The 25,081-nt window shown below is 46.0% G+C and overlaps 1 protein-coding gene across 1 annotated transcript in view; it reads left to right on the forward strand.

Moving 5' to 3' along the window:
- LOC137562606 (A.superbus venom factor 1-like) overlaps window positions 1–23,015 on the forward strand; it is a 335,432-nt gene extending 312,417 nt beyond the window's left edge. Inside the window, exons 36-40 of the mRNA XM_068274110.1 lie at window positions 376–465; window positions 2,488–2,571; window positions 16,217–16,303; window positions 21,744–21,882; window positions 22,797–23,015. Coding sequence (XP_068130211.1) covers window positions 376–465; window positions 2,488–2,571; window positions 16,217–16,303; window positions 21,744–21,882; window positions 22,797–22,938 — 542 coding nt within the window. The 3' untranslated portion in view covers window positions 22,939–23,015. The remainder of the gene's footprint in view (window positions 1–375; window positions 466–2,487; window positions 2,572–16,216; window positions 16,304–21,743; window positions 21,883–22,796) is intronic.
- The last annotated feature ends 2,066 nt before the right edge of the window (window positions 23,016–25,081 follow it).

Here is a 25,081-nt window from a genome sequence, read left to right on the forward strand (position 1 = left end):
TGAGATAACAGTTGGTCATGATTATCTTCAGGCTGCACGATGGTCCTTATACAGAGGTCCTCTCAGCTCTCAGATGAGCAGGATGAACTGTGTTATATTTAGTGAGAGGGATGGGGAGCAGCAGAAGACCCTCGGCTCTTGCAAAATTAAATCACTATCATCGGAATTATCCAAGATGGTTCATGATATTTTCCTTGAATCAGGTGCAGAGGAGTCAGGTTTCCTGTACGGGCATCAGACTGTCACTTGGAATGATCATCACCATGGGCAACAAAGACAGTGAAAAGAGCCGGGGAATGGGTGGGTTGGGGACTTTCTTTGCTTTGTTAAATTTTAATCTGTGTTGAATGTCTTTTATTTCCTATCTCTAAACAGAAAATCGCTGCACCAAATTCTACCATGCTGAGGAGGACAGCAAACTTCTGGGCAGGATCTGCCAGGGCGAGGTGTGCCGTTGTGCTGAAGGTAAAATGTGCCAGAAAGACTATAAATAGTGTTAAAACTCCACTACAAGTGAAGATTCCAATATACTGATACTCATTACAACTCATAGCTTAGTAAGCAGGATTCCTAAATTTTAGTTTTTTATTGCGGTCTCTGTCCCCATAACAGATTTTCCTACATTTCTTTCTCAGAGAATTCCATTGAGCTTTGAGGCTTCATTATGAAAAGTGGTAGTCCTGGGGGCAGGAAATAAAGTATAGAAAGTGAGCAAAATTTACTAGGATAGACACCCAGGAAAGCTACAAAAATCCTAAAAGAAGGTTCTAACCAGAGATGGGCTTCCGATCAATTCTGAGTAGCAAGCTGCTTGGAATGGAAATGCGAATGAATCGCTAATTAATCAGCTGTGACCGCAGCTAAAGCACGGTAGTGAGTCATGTAACGTGGCTCACAGTTCTCCTATGATGTGTAATGGAGCGCAGACTATCGCTCAGAATTCTGGGAAAGTTACCCCCCCCCCCATCCCCCGCGGTCACAGCGGATTAATCAGCGATTCATTAGCATTTCAATTCTGAGTAGCTTCCTCCTCAGAATTGATTGGAAGCCCATCTCAGGTTCCAACTCCGTGTCACAATCCATTGTTGGACAAAGAAAAAGAAGAAAAGTAACTTCTCAATGTTTGCAAAAATGTGTATCTGTAAAAATCTGATATACATTCATGAATCACAAAAATCTAAATTGTGATAAAAAAAAAGATGTCATCTACACCAATCACAAACGATTGTTGTGGGACAGCCTATTTTTTTAACTGTCCCCCTCTGACTACTAAAATCACTGTGTACCCCCACTTTTTAAACTTACCACTATACTCACCTCATGGGGGGAATCTTCTCCCTTCCAATCAACACCACTGTGTTTACATACTCCCCCCTTACCCCCAACTATCTTTACAGCGTACCGCAACTCCCCAAACCCCCCCTATACTCAACCAATAGCGTCTTCAACTTCAAGATCTCATGACCTTACCACCCAGTTACTTTGTCAATGATCACACTCCCTTTTCCTTCTCCCACAAACCTCCTGCCACACCCCGGGAACCCACATTTCACTTCCACATCACCGAAACATATATTTTGGGCTGAAGTTCTTTTTGCCTTGACTAAGATTCTGTGGGGGACATTTCTCAAGAGTGGCTGAGACAAAAGTTTTTTAGAAATCTGTTTCAGACATCTTAAAGGGGCTCCGAGCAGTGCCGTAACTATGGAAATATGCATACCATTTTAAAGCTCTCTTTCTCCTCTTTCCATTGATATATGAACCGCCACCCTACGCCTTTTAGTTTTCGCTATTTTCGCGGCCACCATCTTGGATTCCTTATTCAGCATTGTATTATGCAGGATGACACTTTCCCCAGTGTTGTCAGCTCCATTCAGTGCAATGAAATGCAAGGAACCCAGGGGGATATAATTACAAACACCGGTAGGTGTGAGGATATAATTAATTAGTTGTGGGTATGCTTAAAGGCATACCCACAGGCACTGCTCGGAGTCCCTTTAAGTAATCACTAGATAGTGCAGTTTCCTTCTAAAACTGTTGTAAACTGTAGTTAGTAAGGTTTCTCAGACAGTGCAGTGTGTGAGGGGAATTGCTGTGCCTGAGGTAACCGATACATCTGCTGTGTTGCATTAATGCTCAGCACTGTAAGGGTTAATCACAGAACAGCTTCACAGGACACCTGGCAGCAGGGGGGGAGGAGCACTTCACAAATCATGTCTAGCCTGCACTGCTGCACTATCTGTAGAGCTGCTAATAAGCACTTCTTAATCTGCAGCAGTTTAGGAATGGAATTGCACTTTTCTTAACTGTAGTGCAGTTCTAGAAATTCACACTAAACTGCCACTATTGAGCAGGATTTAAGAATCTTATTGTCATGCAGAACAGTTCCTCTGTTTGTTAGAACGGTTTAAGAAGAAAAAACTGTCGGTAATGTTCTGATAAATCTGGCCAAGTGACCCTAAATGTATTTTCTCTGTTATTATGCAGCAACCTGTTACATGCAACAAAGCCTAGAGGAGGTGAATGACGCCGTACGATTAGAGAGGGCCTGTCTCGTTGGAGTGGACTATGGTAATTTAAAGAAGTCTATAGTTTAGCAATCATTCATCATTTAATCATAAAAAAGCATATGCAGATTTTTATTTTTTTTTAATTGAGGATGATTTCACACTAGTAACCAGCATTATAGATGTGGTGCGATCGGAGGATTGCATCACACTGCAACATTACAAATAGGCTTCGGAGATTACCATGGCAATGTGCGGCAAGCTCACCTCTGGCTGCCAGCCAAACCATAAGTGAGGCTCTCTATCGGTCACTTCCTGCGGCCGAAATAAGGATTGCACGGAAGTGTATTAACAAAATATGCTTCCGCGCATGTGCAAGGCAAACATGAAGCAGTTTATACTATCTGCAGCACCACTGACTTACATAACTTCTGGGTGCCACCAGGACCGGATTTACCTCTAAGGAGCCTATAGGCACAGATGTCCCGGCACCTTAGACTTCGCCCTCCATGACCCTACAAACCCCCACCGAACCACACTGCAAGTGTGCTGGCTGGCCCAGCTTTTACCTCTCCCTTACTTCCCTTGCCTGTCATAGGTAGCTACAGGTGCCCCTTAATATTGAGGGTACCTCTTGCTACCTAATACTAAGTAGCTAGTAGTTCCCCTGATGGAAGGGAGAACTTGTCAGTGGAATGCCGAGAGCTCATTTACAATCTCATCAGCACCCTGCATGGGGAAGATGGGAGGAAGGCGCTAGGGGAGGAGAGGCATCCATTTGAAAAGGACGCCTGGAAAAAAGGGCACCTGATGTTAAATTTGGCTACAAAAAGCGCCCATGAGGAAGCCCATATGCCAAATTTGGCTACAAAGAGCGCGCGGTGTAGGCCATTTATGCCAAATTAGGGCTACAAAAGGCACCTGGTGTAGCCGAAAAAGCTAGTTTTAGTTTATAAAAAGGATGCTGTTATAGGCAAAAATTTGTTGGGCTATAAAAGGGCTCTAGATATAGCTGAGAAAAATGATTACTATGACCTAACTTACCTAACTCCCTACTCTCACACAAAACCCTCCCCTAACCCTAACCCCCCCTGGTGGTGCCTAACACTAAGACCCCCCAGATGGTGTCTAACCCTAAGACCCCCCAGGTGGTGCCTAACCCTAAAACTCTCCTGGTGGTGCCTAACCCTAAAACTCTCCTGGTGGTGCCTAACCCTAAAACTCTCCTGGTGGTGCCTAACCCTAGGACCCCCCAGGTGGTGCTTAACACTAAGACTCCCCTGGTGGTGCCTAACCCTAAGACTCCAATGGTGGTGCCTAACCCTATGTCCCCCCCTGGTGGTGCCTAACCCTAAACCCCGCTAGTGGTGTCTAACCCTAAGACCCCCAGCTTGTGATGCCTAAACCTAACCCCCCCCTCAACCTCAAATCAAAATCTTGACTATAAAAGAGTGCCTTTTTGTAGCAGAATCAAAAACCTTGGAGCCGAAAACCTTGTAGCTGAATAAAAAATATGGGCTACAAAGGGGCGCCCTACTGTAGCTGAAAGTAGCCGAATAAAATATAGGCTACAAAGGGGCGCCCTACTGTAGCCTATGTTGTAACTCGGGCACCCTTTTCAGCACCTTGTAGCTCATATTTGCAGAAATAACATTGGTGCCTATGGAGCGCCCTTTTAATACAGGCAGCTCAGGCGCCCTTTTCAACTGATCCAGTGGGGAGTGAGCCATCATCAGGTATCTGTAGACACGTGCCTACAGTGCCTTATGGTAAATCCGGCCCTGGTCTGTGTTCACCGATTATGCACTGTTGCCGTCGCGTCAGATCAGATGCTTCCGGCGCATCGCACCGTATCCGATCTAAATTCCCTATAGGTTTTCATTGCTTTTGCGTTACCCTTCTGTAATGCAAAGCAATAAAAACATCCTTGTGTGAAAGTGGCCTAAAAGCTTTACCTTTTTGAAGCACAGAAATGTAAAGTACATTCAGCACAGTTTCACAGGAGCTGGTCCCCCCCCCCTCCCATTCTGTACAGCAGGCTGCTCCCTCTCTCTTCCTGCAGCTAGAACGAGCCACGGCTCTATTGGTCTATTGAGGGAGATAAATAAACAAACAAATGATGGTGTCCACAATCCAGAAGGTCCACAAGAGCCTGTATTCAGTGTGGTCAGCCCAAAATATCATATGTGGCTCCTTGACAATGTCTGGGGCCACATCGGTGGTCCTCTGGGTTTTAGCTTCTTGACCCACCTGCTTTAACCACTTGAGGACCACAGTCTTTCTACCCCTTAAGGACCAGGCACTTTTTTTCCATTCAGACCACTGCAGCTTTCACGGTTTATTGCTCGCTCATACAACCTACCACCTAAATGAATTTTGGCTCCTTTTCTTGTCACTAATAAAGCTTTCTTTTGGTGCTATTTGATTGCTCCTGCGATTTTTACTTTTTATTATATTCATCAAAAAAGACATGAATTTTGGCAAAAAAAATATTTTTTTAACTTTCTGTGCTGACATTTTTCAAATAAAGTAAAATTTCTGTATACATGCAGCGCGAAAAATGTGGACAAACATGTTTTTGATAAAAAAAAAACCCATTCAGTGTATATTTATTGGTTTGGGTAAAAGTTATAGCGTTTACAAACTATGGTGCAAAAAGTGAATTTTCCCATTTTCAAGCATCTATGACTTTTCTGACCCCCTGTCATGTTACATGAGGGGCTAGAATTCCAGGATAGTATAAATACCCCCCAAATGACCCCATTTTGGAAAGAAGACATCCCAAAGTATTCACTGAGAGGCATAGTGAGTTCATAGAAGATATTATTTTTTGTCACAAGTAAGCGGAAAATGACACTTTGTGACAAAAAAAAAAAAAAAAAAAAGTTTCCATTTCTGCTAACTTGCGACAAAAAAAAAGAAATCTGCCACGGACTCACCATGCCCCTCTCTGAATACCTTGAAGTTTCTACTTTCCAAAATGGGGTCATTTGTGGGGTGTGTTTACTGTCCTGACATTTTGGGGGGTGCTAAATTGTAAGCACCCCTGTAAAGCCTAAAGGTGCTCATTGGACTTTGGACCCCTTAGCGCAGTTAGGCTGCAAAAAAGTGCCACACATGTGGTATTGCCATACTCAGTAGAAGTACTATAATGTGTTTTGGGGTGTATTTTTACACATACCCATGCTGGGTGGGAGAAATATCTCTGTAAATGACAATGTTTTCATTTTTTTTACACACAATTGTCCATTTACAGAGTTATTCCTCCCACCCAGCATGGGTATGTGTAAAAATACACCACAAAACACATTATACTACTTCTCCTGAGTACGGCGATACCACATGTGTGGCACTTTTTTGCACCCTAACTGCGCTAAAGGGCCCAAAGTCCAATGAGTACCTTTAGGATTTCACAGGTCATTTTGCGACATTTGGTTTCAAGACTACTCCTCATGGTTTAGGGCCCCTAAAATGCCAGCGCAGTATAGGAACCCCACAAATGACCCCATTTTAGACAGAAGACACCCCAAGGTATTCCGTTAGGAGTATGGTGAGTTCATAGAAGATTTTATTTTTTGTCACAAGTTAGCGGAACATGACACTTTTGAAAAAAAAACAATTAAAATCAATTTCCGCTAACTTGTGACAAAAAAATAAAAACTTCTATGAACTCACCATACTCCTAACGGAATACCTTTGGGTGTCTTCTTTCTAAAATGGGGTCATTTGTGGGGTTCCTATACTGCCCTGGCATTTTAGGGGCCCTAAACCATGAGGAGTAGTCTGGAAATCAAATTCCGCAAAATGACCTGTGAAATCCTAAAGGTACTCATTGGACTTTGGGCCCTTTAGCGCAGTTAGGGTGCAAAAAAGTGCCACACATGTGGTATCGCCATACTCGGGAGAAGTAGTACAATGTGTTTTGGGGTGTATTTTTACACATACCCATGCTGGGCGGGAGAAATAACTCTGTAAATGGACAATTGTGTGTAAAAAAATCAAAAGATTGTCATTTACAGAGGTATTTCTCCCACCCAGCATGGGTATGTGTAAAAATACACCCCAAAACACATTATACTACTTCTCCCGAGTACGGCAATACCACATGTGTGGCACTTTTTTGCACCCTAACTGCGCTAAAGGGCCCAAAGTCCAATGAGTACCTTTAGGATTTTACAGGTCATTTTTGTTTCAAGACTACTCCTCACGGTTTAGGGCCCCTAAAATGCCAGGGCAGTATAGGAACCCCACTAATGACCCCATTTTACAAAGTAGACACCCCAAGGTATTCCGTTAGGAGTATGGTGAGTTCATAGAAGATTTTATTTTTTGCCACAAGTTAGCGGAAATTGATTTGAATTGTTTTTCTTCACAAAGTGTCATATTCCGCTAACTTGTGACAAAAAAAAAATCTTCTATGAACTCACCATACTCCTAACGGAATACCTTTGGGTGTCTCCTTTCTAGAATGGGGTCATTTGTGGGGTTCCTATACTGCCCTGGCATTTTAGGGGCCCTAAACCGTGAGGAGTAGTCTTGAAACCAAATGTCGCAAAATGACCTGTGAAATCCTAAAGGTACTCATTGGACTTTGGGCCCCTTAGCGCACTTAGGGTGTAAAAAAGTGCCACACATGCGGTACCGCCGTACTCAGGAGAAGTAGTATAATGTGTTTTGTGGTGTATTTTTACACATACCCATGCTGGGTGGTAGAAATATCTCTGTACATGACAATTGTTTGATTTTTTTTACACACAATTGTCCATTTACAGAGAGATTTCTCCCACCCAGCATGGGTATGTGTAAAAATACACCCCAAAACATATTATACTACTTCTCCTGAGTACGGCGATACCACATGTGTGACACTTTTTTTGCAGCCTAGGTGCGCTAAGGGGCCCAACGTCCTATTCACAGGTCATTTTGAGGCATTTGTTTTCTAGACTACTCCTCACGGTTTAGGGCCCCTAAAATGCCAGGGCAGTATAGGAACCCCACAAGTGACCCCATTTTAGAAAGAAGACACCCCAAGGTATTCCGTTAGGTGTATGGCGAGGTCATAGAAGATTTTATTTTTAGTCACAAGTTAGTGAAAAATGACACTTTGTGGAAAAAAACCCAATAAAAATAAATTTCCGCTAACTTTTGACAAAAAATAAAATCTTCTATGAACTCGTCATACACCTAACAGAATACCTTGGGGTGTCTTTTTTCTAAAATGGGGTCACTTGTGGGGTTCCTATACCGCCCTGGCATTTTACGGGCCCAAAACCGTGAGTAGTCTGGAAACCAAATGTCTCAAAATGACTGTTCAGGGGTATAAGCATCTGCAAATTTTGATGACAGGTGGTCTATGAGGGGCCGAATTTTGTGGAACCGGTCATAAGCAGGGTGGCCTTTTAGATGACCGGTTGTATTGGGCCTGATCTGATGGATAGGAGTGCTAGGGGGGTGACAGGAGGTGATTGATGGGTGTCTCAGGGGGTGATTAGAGGGGAAAATAGATGCACTCAATGCACTGGGGAGGTGATCGGAAGGGGGTCTGAGGGGGATCTGTGGGTTTGGCCGAGTGATCAGGAGCCCACACGGGGCAAATTAGGGCCTGATCTGATGGGTAGGTGTGCTAGGGGGTGACAGGAGGTGATTGATGGGTGTCTCAAGGTGTGATTAGTGGGGGGAATAGATGCAAGTAATGCAATGGCGAGGTGATCAGGGCTGGGGTCTGAGGGTGTGGGCGGGTGATTGGGTGCCCTAGGGGCAGATGGGGGTCTAATCTGATGGGTAGCAGTGACAGGGGGTGATTGATGGGTAATTAGTGGGTGTTTAGAGGAGAGAACAGATGCAATGCACTTGGGAGGTGATCTGACTGCGGGTCTGCAGGCGATCGGATGGTGTGGGTGGGTGATCAGATTGCCCGCAAGGGGCAGGTTAGGGACTGATTGATGGGTGGCAGTGACAGGGGGTGATTGATGGCTGGCAGTGACAGGGGCTGATTGATGGGTGGCAGTGACAGGGGGTGACAGGGGGTGATTGATGGGTGATAGGTGATTGGCAGGTGATTGACAGGTGATCAGTGGGTTATTACAGGGAAGAACAGAAGTAATTAATGCACTGGTGAATTGATAAGGGGGGGTCAGAGGGCAATCTGAGCGTGTTGGCGGGTGATTGGGTGCCCGCAAGGGGCAGATTAGGGTCTGATCTGATAGGTAAAAGTGACAGGTGGTGATAGGGGGTGATTGATGGGTAATTAGTGGGTGTTTAGAGGAGAGAATAGATGTAAACAATGGATTTGGGAGGTGATCTGATGTCGGATCTGCGGGCGATCTATTGGTGTGGGTGGGTGATCAGATTGCCCGCAAGGGGCAGGTTAGGGGCTGATTGATGGGTGACAGTGACAGGGGGTGATTGATGGGTGATAGGTGATTGGCAGGTGATTGACAGGTGATCAGTGGGTTATTACAGGAAAGAACAGATGTAATTAATGCACTGGCGAATTGATAAGGGGGGGGGGGGTCTGAGGGCAATCTGAGCGTGTGGGCGGGTGATTGGGTGCCCGCAAGGGGCAGATTAGGGTCTGATCTGATAGGTAACAGTGACAGGTGGTGATAGGGGGTGATTGATGGGTAATTAGTGGGTGTTTAGAGGAGAGAATAGATGTAAACAATGGATTTGGGAGGTGATCTGATGTCGGATCTGCGGGCGATCTATTGGTGTGGGTGGGTGATCAGATTGCCCGCAAGAGGCAGGTTAGGGGCTGATTGATGGGTGGCAGTGACAGGGGGTGATTGATGGGTGATAGGTGATTGGCAGGTGATTGACAGGTGATCAGTGGGTTATTACAGGGAAGAACAGATGTAATTAATGCACTGGCGAATTGATAAGGGGGGGTCAGAGGGCAATCTGAGCGTGTGGGCGGGTGATTGGGTGCCCGCAAGGGGCAGATTAGGGTCTGATCTGATAGGTAAAAGTGACAGGTGGTGATAGGGGGTGATTGATGGGTGATTGATAGGTAATTAGTGGGTGTTTAGAGGAGAGAATAGATGTAAACAATGGATTTGGGAGGTGATCTGATGTCGGATCTGCGGGCGATCTATTGGTGTGGGTGGGTGATCAGATTGCCCGCAAGGGGCAGGTTAGGGGCTGATTGTTGGGTGGCAGTGACAGGGGGTGATTGATGGGTGATTGATGGATGATTGATGGGTGATTGACAGGTGATTGACAGAGGTTATCAGGGGGGATAGATGCATACAGTACACAGGGGAGGGGGTCTGGGGGGGGTCCTGGGGAGAATCTGAGGGGTGGGGGGGTGATCAGGAGGGGGCAGGGGGGGGGGATAAAAAAAAATAGCGTTGACAGATAGTGACAGGGAGTGATTGATGGGTTATTAGGGGGGTGATTGGGTGCAAACAGGGGTCTGGGGGGTGGGCAGGGGGGGGGTCTGAGGGGTGCTGTGGGCGATCAGTGGGCGGGGGGGGCAGATCAGTGTGTTTGGGTGCAGACTAGGGTGGCTGCAGCCTGCCCTGGTGGTCCCTCGGACACTGGGACCACCAGGGCAGGAGGCAGCCTGTATAATACACTTTGTATACATTACAAAGTGTATTATACACTTTGTAGCGGCGATCGCGGGGTTAACATCCCGCCGGCGCTTCCGTATGGCCGGCGGGATGTTACGGCGGGTGGGCGGAGCCAGTTGCCGGGGGAAGCGCGCGTCATCAATGACGCGATCGCTCCCCCGGCGTAGCAAAAGGACGCACCGCCTTAAGGCGTATTGCGATCCTTAGGGGATCCACTTTGCCGCCGCCCATGGGCTGTGGGCGGTCGGCAAGTGGTTAAATCCCAACTCCATGATTTTCCTGCAGTCAAAGACAAAACAAAATGTTTCAATATTATATTATGTGTAAGGGAGTTCATAACTTTTTTTTTTTATTTTTATTTTTTTTTACACTTTTGGTAATGGGTGAGAGGTTTGCTAGAACTGTGCTTCTCAACCTTGTCCTCGAGTACCGCCAACAGTGCAAGCTTTGTGGAATTCCACAGAGGTAGTTCACCAGCACTACTACATTGTCAAAGAATTAGGATAGCACTATAGACAGTGGCGTAGCAATAGGGGATGAAGAGGTTGTGACCGCACCAGAGCCCTTGGGCCCAAGGTGCCCTTCCCTTAGGTTTTGATTTGTGCTATGCTGATAATAAGCACCTATATGTGCATTTAATAGTTGTAGTCCTTAAAGAGGAACTCCAGTGAAAATAATGTAATAAAAAAAGTGCTTAACTTTTGCAATAATTATGTATAAATGATTTAGTCAGTGTTTGCTCATTGTAAAATCTTTCCTCTCCCCGATTTACATTCTGACATTTATCACATGGTGACATTTTTACTGCTGGAAAGTGATGTCAGTGGACGGAGATGCTGCTTGCTTTTTTGGCAGTTGGAAGCAGCTGTTATTTCCCATAATGCAACAAGGCTCCCATAGTGTGATGTCAGAACCATGGTCCTGACATCACACTGTGGGAGGCGTTTCACCACAATATCAGCCATACAGACCCCTCCTGATGATCCGTTTGTGAAAAGGAAAAGATTTCTCATGGGAAAGGGGGTATCAGCTACTGACGTTCAATCCTTGGTTACGGTTTCTCTTTAACAAGCTATTTTCTTTGATTACATCTCTCTGACACGGCAGCTTTCCTTGATAGGTTTTGGGGCTCCATATCAATAGATCGTTTGGCGCCCCATGTAAAACTTGCACCGGGGCCCCAAGCTCCTCAGTTACGCCACTGACGATTGGGGTGCCCATACATCGACTCAATTTTCTGCATAGATATCCGGCCGATTCAATCATAATGAACGGATCTGGCAGATATCGATGCCACAACATGGCTGCCTCATCAACCATTTTGATCGATTTCTGGCCTAAATCTGTCAAGAGGATTGATCTGGTATGCTGGAAAATCTCAGTCACAATGGCTCAATTGGGTGTGCAGCAGTAACAGCATTTGATTTCCTGATGACCGATGGCCCCCAACCGGTCCCCCCTCCCCAGCGTATGTTTACATTTACCCCCTGGGCCCGTGGTGAGTGTTGTAGGCTCACCTATCACACTGATGTGACTCCTTGCCTTCTGATGGATTCAGCATCTTTTGGAATCACCACCGTGAGCACCTGTACCGCCGCCGCATGTACTGTCATCACTACATGTGTCAGCTGGTACAGGCACTTGTGGTCAAAAAGATGGCAAACACAGGAAGCTGCCAGCAGGACAGGGGAGCATGCAACGCTCACCACCGGAGGGCAAATGGAGGGGTGGCTCGGAAGGTAGTGGGACTAGGATGATGTCATGCTGAAATCCGTCTGCAGTGTGTGGGCAGGCAATAGATCCCTCTCCAATCAGGTTCCATCTATCTAATATTCGATCTAGTGGAAGATCAAGAGGTGTATGGGCAAACCGCCACCTCTTCTTTACTAAAGACAGACCATGACCAAGCCAACCCCTGAGAACAACAACAGTGGGCACAGTGCCTTAGAAGTGAACAGTAATTTGTCAACCCCTTTGCAAGGCATTTCCCCCCAATAATAAGCATAGCTGGGTCTCGCACTCCTAGTTACCAGCCTCTATGCCTGGGGCAGGTCCGGATTTACCTCACAGGAACCTATAGGCACAGATGTCCTGGCACCTTAGATTAGCCCTACATGCACCTACAAACCCCACCAAACCGCACTGCAAGTGTGTTGGCTGTCCACGCTGTAACTTCTCCCTTCTTTTGCCCTTCATAGGTAGCTACAGGTGCTCCTTAGTTTTAGGTAGCCAGAGATGACCCCAAGTACTAGGTAGCTAGAGGAGCTCCTGACTGAAAAGAGGTCTCATCAGTGGCATACAGAGAGCAGGATGAGTAACCTCTCATTTACACTCTGCTTGGGACTTTGCATAGGGAAGGAGGGAGGCGCTCAGGGAGTGGAGTTAGCCGCCTTTCCATCATCAGGCGCCTGTAGGCATGTGCCTACAGTGCCTTATGGTAAATCCGGTCCTGGCCTGGGGGTTATAAGTTGGCATACCATCCCACATGTTATTCTTTAGTCTGGTTTTATACCTGGCCAGTGTGTTGGTGGGATGCTCCGCCCCATCGCATCACACCGTAAGGCACAACTTGTCATTCATATGACCCTGCAGCAGAGTGTGCCGACAGGGCCACATGCATGCGCTGCCTTCGGCAGAGAACTTTAACCTGCTTGTGAACTGAGAAGTTGGTACAATAAAATGACCCAACTGAGATTGCTCAGTAGCCCGAATAAACTGAATGCACAAAGTAAGTAAGAAATACTACATACAAAGGTCTTCTTCTCACATTACCACTTGTACTGAGAGGAATATGGAGGCTATTTTTTCATTCCCTTTTAAAAAGCTGCCAAGCTACAATGGTGTTGTTTTGGCCCTAGTAGTATTGCAGCCACACAGGAACAAGTATACCGCCAACAGAAGTGGGCTGAAGCATCAATGCAATGGTCCAGACTGCTATATTGCCTTCTCAGAGGCAGTGGCGTAGCTATGGAGCTATGGGCCCTGATGCAAGTTTTACATGGGGCCCCCCAAGAATTCTATACATAACAATTGATACGGCGCACCAAAACCTGCCAATGGCAACTACAGTGTCAGAAGTGCAAGAAGGGGATGGGGAACAGTTTGTTAATGATGATTACTACAATTCAAAATATCTATAGAAGTGATTATTATGAGCATAGGACCAATAGAGAGCTAATACTGTAGTTGAGGGAGGGCCCTTCGGCGCCCCTCTGGCCCAAGGGCCCCCTATGCGGTCGTGACTCCTGCAACCCCCATTGCTACGCCCCTGCTCAGAGGGAGAGTGACCCATGTGGCATTTACCCCCCGTCATAGCACTATTGCAGGTTGGTATGGCTGACCACTCATCCTCTCAGTACTATCTGTTTACCCAGAATAAAGCCCCATGAGCTGGACCCTGAAGACCCACTTTAAAGAGAACCCGTGGTGGGTTTGTGAAATCCTGTTAGGACACAGAGGCACGTTCTGTATAAAATGAGCAGCCTCTGTGTCCTTACAGTGTGCTTCCAGGCTCCCCCCATGCTCTGCTGTCCCCCATAAAAAAAATGCCAGGCTAGCGACACGCAGATTGTCACTAGCTGGCTGTTTAACTACTTAAGGACTGCAGTGATTGAAATCTACACCCTGTTTTGGTGGGCTCCTGGCTGTCGGGGTGTAGACTTCAATCACTGCCGCAACGCTCATCTGCCGTTTCTGTCGCTCCCCGCCGATCGCGCCGCTCAAACCCGATGTCTCTCACCGCAGCTCACTGGCTCTGCCTGTCTCTATGACGGTAGTGCCATGCGAGTCGGCCAGGAGACGATTTCATTGGCTCCTGGCCGTGTCTATCAATGTAAGCCGCTCCCATTGGCTTACATTGATAGACACGGTCAGGAGCCAATGAAAGCGGCTCCTGACCGACTCACATGACTCTGACATCATGGAGACGGCAGAGTGGATGTCAGGAAGATCCCGGCATGCGACGGTGATGGCGATTGCGGGGGGTATGCGCGGCGATTAATCGGGATTCCGTACTTTCTGTACCAGCGGTCTCTGGTCCTTAAGGGGGCAGAGACTGCTGGTACTTAAGTGGTTAATTATGAGTCACCGCCGCTCCCCCGCCTCCTCTACAGCGCGGCTCCCTGCCTGTGTCCCTTCCCTCCCCGCCTCCAAAAGCCGGAGGAAGATTACGGAGGCGGGGAGGCAAGGGACACAGGCAGGGAGCCACGCCATAAAGGAGGCGGGGGAGCGGCGGTGACAGACAGCCTTAAGTAGTCAGCCGGCTAGCGACAATCTGCGTGTCGCTAGCCTGGCGGGTTCTTTTATGGGGGACAGCAGAGCATTGGGGGGAGACTGGGGGGACACTGTAAAAGCACAGAGGCTGGGAATTGTATGCAGAATGTGTCTCTGTGTCCTAATAGGATTTTTCAAACCCACCTCAGGTTCTCTTTAACTGCTCACAGGGCAGAGCTCCGCCCCATCTTCAGTCTACTGTTAGACGGCGTCATCTCCGTCTATTTACACAGTGCACCACTGCGATCAGCAGCAGCGCTGCACTGGGGACAGCCGTGTGACACAGCTGTCCCCCTGGGGGACAAGAGAGCGATCGTCTCTCATAGGCAGAAGCCTATGACAGCCGATCGTCTGATTGGCTGGCTGGGGGGAGGGAGGGGTTTTCTAAAAAAAAAAATAATTAAAGAAATAGTAACAAATATTTAAAAAATGAACATAAATATTGATAAGACTCCACCAACAGAGAGCTCTGTTGGTGGGGGGAAAAGGGGGGGGGGGGGGAATCACTTGTGTGCTGTGTTGTGTGGCCCTGTGTGGCCCTGCAGCTTGGCCTTAAAGCTGCAGTGGCCATTTTAGTAATAATTAGCCTGGTCTTTAGGGGGGTTTACCACTGTGGTCATCAAGTGGTTAAAGTGTTTATGTGATCTCTTTTTTTGTCCATCATATCTTGTTAAAATGTGGAGATTGGGCTGGTGCACACCGAGCAGCTTTTTCAGCGTTTTTGCAGCCGCTTGCGGCTGCGGATCCACTTGGTCAATGTATCTCAATGGGGTGGTGCACACCAGAGCGGGAGGCGTTTTGCAGAAATGAATCCTCCCGGGGTGAGGCATTTTTTGGATTTCGGATGCGTTTCTGCCTCAATGTTAAGTATAGGAAAAATGCAAACCGCTCTGAAAAACGCCTGTTCAGAGCGGTTTTGCCGGCGTTTTTGTTACAGAAGCTGTTCAGTAACAGCTTTACTGTAACAATATATGAAATCTACTACACCAAAAACGCTTCCCAAAACCGCAAAATGCTAGCTGAAACGCTACAGAAAAAGAAGAAAAAGCGTTTCAAAATCTGCTAGCATTTTGCGGATCTGCTAGCGGGTTTTGGTGTGCACCAGGCCACAGGCCTGGTGCACACCAGAGAGAAGTTTTTCTGAGCGTTTTGAGTTTTTAAATCTGCTGCTAATGTTATCCTATGTGTCTGTGCACACTGGAGCAATGAGATTTTGTAAAAAAAAAAAACATAGCATTACATTGGGAAGAGCTTATGAAACCTCTAAAAGCTCTTCCCAATGTAATGCTATGGTTTTTTTTTACAAAATCTCATTGCTCCAGTGTGCACAGACACATAGGATAACATTAGCAGCAGATTTAAAAACTCAAAACGCTCAGAAAAACTCCTCTGGTGTGCACCAGGCCTGTGGCCTGGTGCACACCAAAACCCGCTAGCAGATCCGCAAAATGCTAGCAGATTTTGAAACGCCTTTTCTTATTTTTCTGTAGCGTTTCAGCTAGCGTTTTGTGTAGCGGTTTTGATGTAGTAGATTTCATATATTGTTACAGTAAAGCTGTTACTGAACAGCTTCTGTAACAAAAACGCCGGCAAAACCGCTCTGAACAGGCGTTTTTTAGAGCGGTTTGCGTTTTTCCTATACTTAACATTGAGGCAGAAACGCATCCACAATCCACAAAATGCCTCACCCCGAGAGTATGCGTTTCAGCAAAACGCCTCCCGCTCTGGTGTGAACCACCCCATTGAGATACATTGACCAAGCGTATCCGCAGCCGCAAGCGGCTGCAGAAACGCTGAAAAAGCCGCTCGTGTGCACCAGCCCTGAGATTGTATTTATGCTGACATTTTTTTTTCTATCAACAGTGTACAAAGTAAAACTCACAGAAATCGTCAAACCAGATGAAAACTACTACAACTATGTGATGACTATTGAAACAGTCATCAAACGAGGTAATGGCCTGGGAAACTTTGCAGAGTTATAAAATACACAGTGCTGCGTGTGGCTATTCTCTTTTATGTGAAAGACCAATGCTACGTACACACATGCGACAACGATCGTTCGTTAAGAACGACGAACGAACTTTTAATTGATGAAAGAACGACCTAAGTAAATAAGAACGACCTAAGTAGTTTTAAAATGTGTGTAACGATCTGACCGTTAGAACGAACGTTACATCACAGAAAGCAACTATTGCGCCTGCGCATAAAAATGAGAAGTTCCATGGAGAAATAGCGAAATGCGCAAGTCAAGCCTAGTACGAAAGATCGTTTCCAACGATGTACTACTTTTGCAAACGATCGTCGTTGGTTAAAATCCGCCGAGACAGAACTTTCTTTTGTAGCGATTTGGCTCGTTCGTCGTTTGCCTTAATAGTCGGTGGTTCGTTTTTTGTAACGATCGTCGTTGGTAAAGATCGGGGAACGATCGTTACAAACGACTATAGTCGCATGTGTGTACGCACCTCAAGTCTACCCAATGCTAATAATGGCATTTCATTAGTAGGTATGGTCGCAGCCATTATATGAGAGAATGACAGTGCCCCTCTCAATAAAGTGCATGTAGATTAAATAGTACCTGTGCTTATGCGCATCAGTGTAGTTCTCGGCTTGCCGCCCAGACTGCACCATAAAAGTGAATTACACTTCTTTTTGGGTAAAATGTATGGATTAGTGATGCTCATAATCTGCTAAGTACGAGACATTTTGGATACATTTTCGCAATTGCGGCCATACGTACAGTATATTCCTGCGTATTAGACTACTTTTTAACCCTTGAAAATCTTCTGAAAAGTCAGGGGTCGTCTTATACGCCGGGTGTCATTGATGCCGTGTGATACGCCCTCTCCTGTTACTGCCTCTCAGATCTCGCTGCTGAGGACTGTAGTGAAGCGGCGCAGGCGCACATGTGCAAGATCTGAGGGGCAGAGAAGGAGGTAAATAGGATACAAGGGTGGGCCAGAAGCGGGAAAGGGGCGTGTCTTATGGACACAGCGTGGTCTATACTTCCATACTGCTCTGATAAACAGATGGACAAGGAGAGCTGACCAATCCACCTAGGGAGAGGGAGAGTTGACCAATCCAACCAGTCAATTGACTATATACTGTTATATACTGGGTAACACATACAGTACAGCACCAGTATCTGTTCATACATAGCACCAGTATATGATTTTTTTTTTTATTACTTTAATTTAGTGTGCGTTGGAAGAGGGGTAGTCTTATATGGCGAGTATATCTCAAACTCTATATATTTTAACTGGAAAAGTTGGGGGGTCGTCTTAAACGCCCAGTCGCCTTATATGCCGGAATATACGGGTAATTACGATTTGGACATTCAACTGATTTTGTGTAATCCATTCGTAATTTTCCCATAATTTTGTGATGACTTTTGAGGTTAATAGCAAAGCTCCCATACAGTCACCATGTTAATGAAATGGGTGGGAACAAGGTAAAAAAATGAGTTTCCCAAAAGACCTCGTAGTTTTTGAGAAAATCAATTTTAAGAATGCAAAGGAAAAATGTTTTTTTAAACATGATAATTTAAAAAAAAACATGTTTACGTTGCATTTTTGTCATCAAAGTTCTCAAAAATTAAGTAAGTCTTTTTTTTCTTTCACTCTTTCCCACTATTCTCCTCGACATATTTAGCAATTCTGGTGAAATTAGCATGTATGGAATGCTAAGGTCGGCATGAAATATGCAAAAATTACGCAAAATTGTGAAATTACAGTTCCTGATTACATTCACAAATCAACTTTTACCTGGAATTTAGCATTACGATTTCACATACAATGCAATATTACGATTATGTGAAATGTGGGCTCATCCCTAGTGCGGATACAGAGATCTGGCCGCTGCAGTCTAGTCCATCAGCTATAAGGGAAGGGATATCGGCATGAGACCTTGATCCAGATACACAAAAGCTCAGTAATATTGCACAGTACTACTGGCACTCTGTGCAGCAAGTTAAGCTATTAACATGACCCGCGGTACTCAACTGGGGCTACCGTAGCTATGGTAATGCACATTACTAACAAGCACTACGGTTAGTAGTGCGTTGCCTTAGCAATGGTCACGCTAGTCAAATACTGTGGGTGGTTCTAATAGTGTAACTTGCGGTCAGGGCCGATTGTAGACTTTTTTGCTGCCTAAGGCAAACTTATATGGTTGCGCCCCCTCCTCAGCCAGGACAGCAGTGCCACCTCCTCCCTTCTGTGTGCAAGTCAAATGAAACACGAGCTTGGCTATATCTGCCAGAGCCTGAGCGGAGAACCTCCAGTGCGCATGCACACAAGTGCCGACAAGATCTACGCGGTCCCAGCGCTGGCTCCCCTCTGCTACGGAGGACAGGGAAGCCTCTTTAGGATCCAGAGGCTTCCCTCCTCTAGAGGTAAGTACTCCCAGGGGCACTTTTTTTTTCTTACAGGTTCACTTTAAGCGATACAACCATAATAAACTTTACTTCAACATATTATATACGATAATCAATTTAAAGGATATCCGAGGTGAAAATAAACTGTTGAGAAAAACAATTGTATCTATTCTCATTCTCCTAAAGATGATTTTTTTTTTTTTATATCCCACAGTTTTATTTTATATTTAAATCTAGTTTTTAAGAGTTTCTGTTTCATTGTTTCTGCTCAATGACACCTTCACTGAAGTATGCCAGAGCTCAAATCTATGAATTATTGACCCTGTTTAGCTCTTTCCTGCTCTCAGAAGCCATTTACTGACAGGAAAGTGTTTTATGTCTGTAATTATTTATCAGTGAGGGTTATGCTATAGTCTGACCCAGTCCTGACTCGGGTAGAAACTGTCACTTGCATATGTAATGTTTAACTATTTCAGGCAGAGAAAGAAAAAAAAGGAACACAGCCTAGTGTGCTTGGCACTTGGCACTTTACATACCTATGTCTTTCTCATCATGCCACTTGTCACCTCAGTTTCCTTTAAAAGAGGGACACAATAAAAGTCAATTTTGTATATCACACACACATTACCAATACATTACCAATACAGATTCCACGTGAGTAAGATATATGACTTCTCAGAAGTCTTCAGAGGAATAACCCCCCTTCCCCCATATATGGCACTGAGATTAACCACTTGACGGCCAGGGGATTTATGGCTGATCTGTGCTGTGTGGGCTCTCCAGCCCGCAGCACAGATCAGGATTATGCCAGGGCGATCAGACTTACCCCCTTTTTTCCCCACTAGGGGTATGTCCTGCTGGGGGGGTCAGATCGCCGCTGGCTTGCTGCGCTTTGCGGGGGGGGGGGCTCTTCAAAGCCCCCCTCCACAGCGTTCTCTGCGCTTCGTCCCTCTCCCTCCCTCTCCCTCCCCCTGTGAGCTGCGCAGGACGGATATCCGTCCTGCGCATTGAAGGATAGGCTTCAGCCTATCATATGCCGGCCAATCAGAGGCCGGGGATCGCCGATCTGCCTTACGGCACTGCTGCGCAGCAGCGCCGTATGATGTAAACAGCGGGGATTTCTTCCCCGCGTGTTTACATTTTGCCGGCGAGCCGCGATCGGTGGCTCTCCGGCTGTTCACGGAGACACCCTCCGTGAACGGACATGGATGGAAACCCGCAGACGACCAGTTCACGCCAATCGGCGTTAGCTGGTCGTCAAGAGGTTAAGTAATTAACACTCATGTGCTTGTACAGAGCTGATGCTCGACACGTGTTTCGTGAACTACGGTCACTTCCTCAGGAGGAGTGTCTGGCCCCTGCTTGAGAGTATACAAAAAAACAAAAATACCCACTTTGCATTACGATAGGTATAGTAACACCTATATGTCAGGTGATATATTCACACCTTCAGCCGGTATATAGAAAATAGAGAACAAGTGCCACAATATGACTATTTATCCCTTTGACAAATCCAAAATGGGAGAAATATTTTGCAAAATGTTTATAATCCTCAAGAGAAGCAGTATAATATAATGCCCCATAGGCTGGAATCAAATATATCAGCATAAATAGTTTTGTCAGAAATGGGCTCTCCAAGATCAAACAGCCAGACTAACACTGTAAGGAAGTGATGTCATCTCCTCTCTAAAGAGTAGAGCAGAAAGCAGAGCCTCTAGTGGTCATGACCGGATTTCCAACATCACTGCCAGACACTCACGATATTGGAGAACTCCACCCTTAAAGGAACACTTTACAATCTGTGCCAAACCATGAAAGAATGTGGCAACAACAGTAAGAATGAACACAGCATAAACTTTTTGTCATCTACCTGATAGACGGCATCATCTTTGCACTCTGGAAAAGTGGGCAAGGTCATTATCTGAGGGGATTACTCTTATTGAGTGCAGTAGTGGATTATACACCAGAGCGCAACGGCAAAACATCCAATGATGAGGCGTCACATACAGAAGTAAGTTTCAGATGGAGAGTGGGGAGAAACTTATTGGCCAACCAGAATAGGAGTGAGAGCAGTTGTCTCTCACACCTCATAGTAACTTACTGAGGTGGGTCGCGGGCTGTATAATGCACTCTGGTGTGCGGAAGCCTCACAGTAGTATACTCCACTGCTGCACTCAATAAGAGGGATCTCAGAGGTATCTTAGATAATGACCTGGAAGTATGACATACACATGGACCCCATCAAGCCATCTGCAGTCTTTGGTAGTAGCGTGTATATAAAAGGAATAGTGTTTGTATCCACCTGAGTGATGTAAAGTTTTTAAATCAAGGACCCCATCCAAAAAGAGTAAGCCTGTCGGTTATCCTGTCACTCAGCCCCGTTTGCTGCATCAAACGGAGCTGTTTGCCTGAGCCCCTGGTCGTCAAGGATCTTTTGAAGGAACAATTGTCCTATGTGAACTCAGAATCCATTATATACAGTGGGTTGGACGGCCTCCCAGGTGCCAAGGATGGAAGGTCCCTGGTATGTACTGTACATACCAGGGACCTTCCATCCTTGGCACCTGGGGGGCCATCCAACAGTAGCACTGCACCTGCCCATGTGCAGAACCCGGCTGCGTAAGCGGCAGTACGGAGGGGATAGAAGAGGAGTGACAAATGGCAGGGCTGTGGCGAGGGACACAGAGGCTTCTAGGGTCTGGAGGTAAGTAAATAAGAATGTTTTTTACTCATCTCATGTATCCTTTGATATGCGTCTCTGAACTGACAATGTTGTCTAATCTTTTAAAGTGGATGATTTCTGGTTTCAATGACGAAATGAAATACTAAGTTTTATACTATTTATAAATGGGAGTGTAGGTCATTTTCTGCAAAGGTCCATTTACACAAATGTTTTAAATCAGCCCAATATAAACGGACAAAATAATATGCACATAATAATAGATAATGATAGTAAGACTTGATGCATGCTAGTCACATATGGCCTTCAGTTTACCCGTCTCTCTTTTCTGTCCCCAGGAAAGGACGTCACTGCTAAGGAAGAGAAACGCACTTTCATCAGCCACGCAAAATGTCATCGAGCTTTGAACATGCAGATTGGCAGGAGCTTCCTGATCTGGGGTGTGTCCAAAGATCTCTGGAACGTAGGTGGTTCTGGGTAAGTGTCAGTAAGAAGTGGCAATTTATATCAGTTAACACTTCACTACAGGGGGGGGGGGGGGGGGAACACTTTATTAGAGTGATACTGTCACTTTATTAAACTTGTAATTGCCTCCAGTGAGGATAAAATTTGAGAAGTATATTATGACTTTCATTTTGAGGACACATATAAAGGCCCTTACACACACTGCTAGCTGAGTGTCACCCGACAAGGATTGGGGCCCTCTGGTAACATCACTGGGCCAAGGTTGTACAGACATGCAGGGATCATCACCGACCTCAATTTCGAGTAATCATGAGTGATTACTCGTAATTCAAATGAGGTTTAATTGATGCAGGTGTGCGGCAGGGATAGAATGGGTTATTTACCCATAATTCCGCCATCCGCTCTGCATTCCAAAGAGCTTGCAAGCGTCCTATTAGTCGCATTGCAAGCCTCACACCGCCGCACTTCCTCCTTCCGGTTGGAAGGAGGAAGTGCCTGCAGTGAGGCTTGCAACGCGACCAATAGGACGGCGGAATTATGGGTAAATAACCCATTCTATCCCCGCTGCACACCTGCATTAATTAAACCTCATTTGAATCATGAGCAATCACTCATGATTACTCATGATTGAGGTCGGTGATCATCCTGCAGACATATAGTCATCCTGCAGTCTAAAGACATGCACTGATCTGTTTTCAATATGGGGGGGAGCGTGGAGGTCGAGGGCCGACAGAGGGGCGCAGATGTGATGTCACGTAGTGGGCCTGTGTGAGCAGAGAGCACAAAGCTATTGGCTGAATGGATGCAAAGCTGGCTGAATTGATCCAACTGGCAGTTCACTGGCGGGACACAGTGTAGGGCTTACCGCTCAAGAGGTTAATTATTATTAAAATGTTTTGTACATTTTTTTGTACTCCTCTCTCTAGATACTCCTACCTGATCACCAAGGACACCTGGGTTGAGATGTGGCCGACTGAAAGAGAATGCCAGAACCCCCAATATGACCAGCTGTGCGAGGAGCTCACTGCTTTCAGCGAGGAACTGCAGTTCAGTGGTTGTCCCACTTAAATATTTTTTTTTAATGTTTTGCTGAAATATTGATGTGTTCTTTAACTACTGTAATAAAAAGATACAAAAAAATCTTACCTTTGTCTCATATCTTGATGTAATTATATACAGTGGGAGACATGGCAGCGCTTTCAAACAAAACTTATACCTGAATGATTTATCTGCATTGATGTGCAGAGCTCCAATAACTATAAAATATTCAAGGCATGTATTTAGTTCCAGAGAGGCTCTGCATTGCCTCTGTAGGCTTACAATCCTTGAGAGCTGTCACTTTTTTGACTGTTTGTTCTATGAAATGTGTATACCATTTATTTGATAAGCAGCATGAGGATTACCTCACTGCCGTGAGGATGTCTATTAGGTCATAATTTGTGCACACATTATCACTGAAGCTAACACCCCCCCCCCCCCCCCCCTTTGCCTGTAGTGAGTGGTAGTTGTGTAATATAGTCCAGTTATTGGAGCTCTGCACATCAATGTCTCCCACTGTGCAAATTGAATGTAAGTATACTTGTGGCTAGCTGCATTCACTGCTTCACATCCATTTTCACAAAATTTTAGATTAGAATTAGCACATAATTTGCATCTGTTTTGTATGCAAGGCATGTATTTAGTTCCAGAGGGGCTCTGCATTGCCTCTGTAGGCTTACATTGCAGGTGCAGCCTTGAGCGCTGTCACTTTTTTGTCTGGAAGTAAATATATCGTTTTTCATATTCTTTGTGCCACAATTTATATGCACAAAGGGGTTTAAACAGAGAGGCCTATCTAGGGAAAATAGTGCCTATTGCTGACACTGAAATCTGCCCCAAGGAAGATGTATTGGCTGATTTATTATTTAGTATTATATTTAAGATGTATTTATTATATATGTAAGATTTTTTTATTATATTAGTAAACAGGGCCAGATTTGTACTCTTTACCACCCTAGGCCACTGTCACCAGCGCCTCCCTTCAGCATAGGTAGTGAGATGACCCCTCCCCTTTCCTTCCAGTATAGGTAGCCAAATGACCACTCCCCCCTTCCCTCTAGTTATACATAGCCAGATGACTCCTTCCCCTTTCCCTCCAGTATAGGTAGCCAGATGACTCCCTTAATTCCTCTCCCCCCCCCCCCCCCCTTCCTTTCAGTATAGGTAGCCAGTAGTGATGGGCGAACAGTGTTCGCCACTGTTCGGGTTCGCCCGGATTTTGGCCTGTTCGGGTTCGGTTCGGCACCCCCCGAACACCTCATGGTGTTCGGGAGGGTGTTCGGTAGAGTTGGGCCGAACCTCCGATTTTAGGTTCGCGAACCTGGTTCGCGAACTTCCGCGGAAGGTTCAGTTCGCGTTAAAGTTCGCGAACCGCAATAGACTTCAATGGGGATGCGAACTTTGAAAAAAAAAATAATTATGCTGGCCACAAAAGTGATGGAAAAGATGTTTCAAGGGGTCTAACACCTGGAGGGGGGCATGGCGGAGTGGGATACATGCCAAAAGTCCCGGGGAAAAATCTGGATTTGACGCAAAGCAGCGTTTTAAGGGCAGAAATCACATTGAATGCTAAATGACAGGCCTAAAGTGCTTTCAAACATCTTGCATGTGTATACATCAATCAGGTAGTGTAGGTGGGTTCACAGCACAGGTATGCAGTGGTGGGTTCACAGAACCGGTATGCAGTGGTGTGTTCACAGCACAGGTATGCAGTGGTGGGTTCAATGAACAGGTATACAGTGGCGGGTCCACTGAACAGAACAGGTATGCAGTGGCAGGTTCACTGAACAGGTATGCAGTGGTGGGTTCACTGAACAGGTATGCAGTGGTGGGTTCACAGCACAGGTATGCAGTGGTGGGTTCACAGCACAGGTATGCAGTGGTGGGTTCACAGCACAGGTATGCAGTGGTGGGTTCACAGCACAGGTATGCAGTGGTGGGTTCACAGCACAGGTATGCAGTGGTGGGTTCACAGAACAGGTATGCAGCCAGACAGGAACAAGTTAAGCCTAACTAATCTTTCCCTGAGAGACAGTCTGCAGCAGCTCGCCCTACTCTCACTAACGCAGGCAGCACACGAGTGACCGTAATGGCCGCCGCTGCCTGCCTTATATAAGGGGGGGTGGGGCTCCAGGGGCTAGTGTAGCCTAATTGGCTACACTGGGCCTGCTGA

Source organism: Hyperolius riggenbachi, chromosome 3, assembly GCF_040937935.1.
Source record: "Hyperolius riggenbachi isolate aHypRig1 chromosome 3, aHypRig1.pri, whole genome shotgun sequence".
Classification (NCBI taxonomy): Eukaryota; Metazoa; Chordata; class Amphibia; order Anura; family Hyperoliidae; genus Hyperolius; species Hyperolius riggenbachi.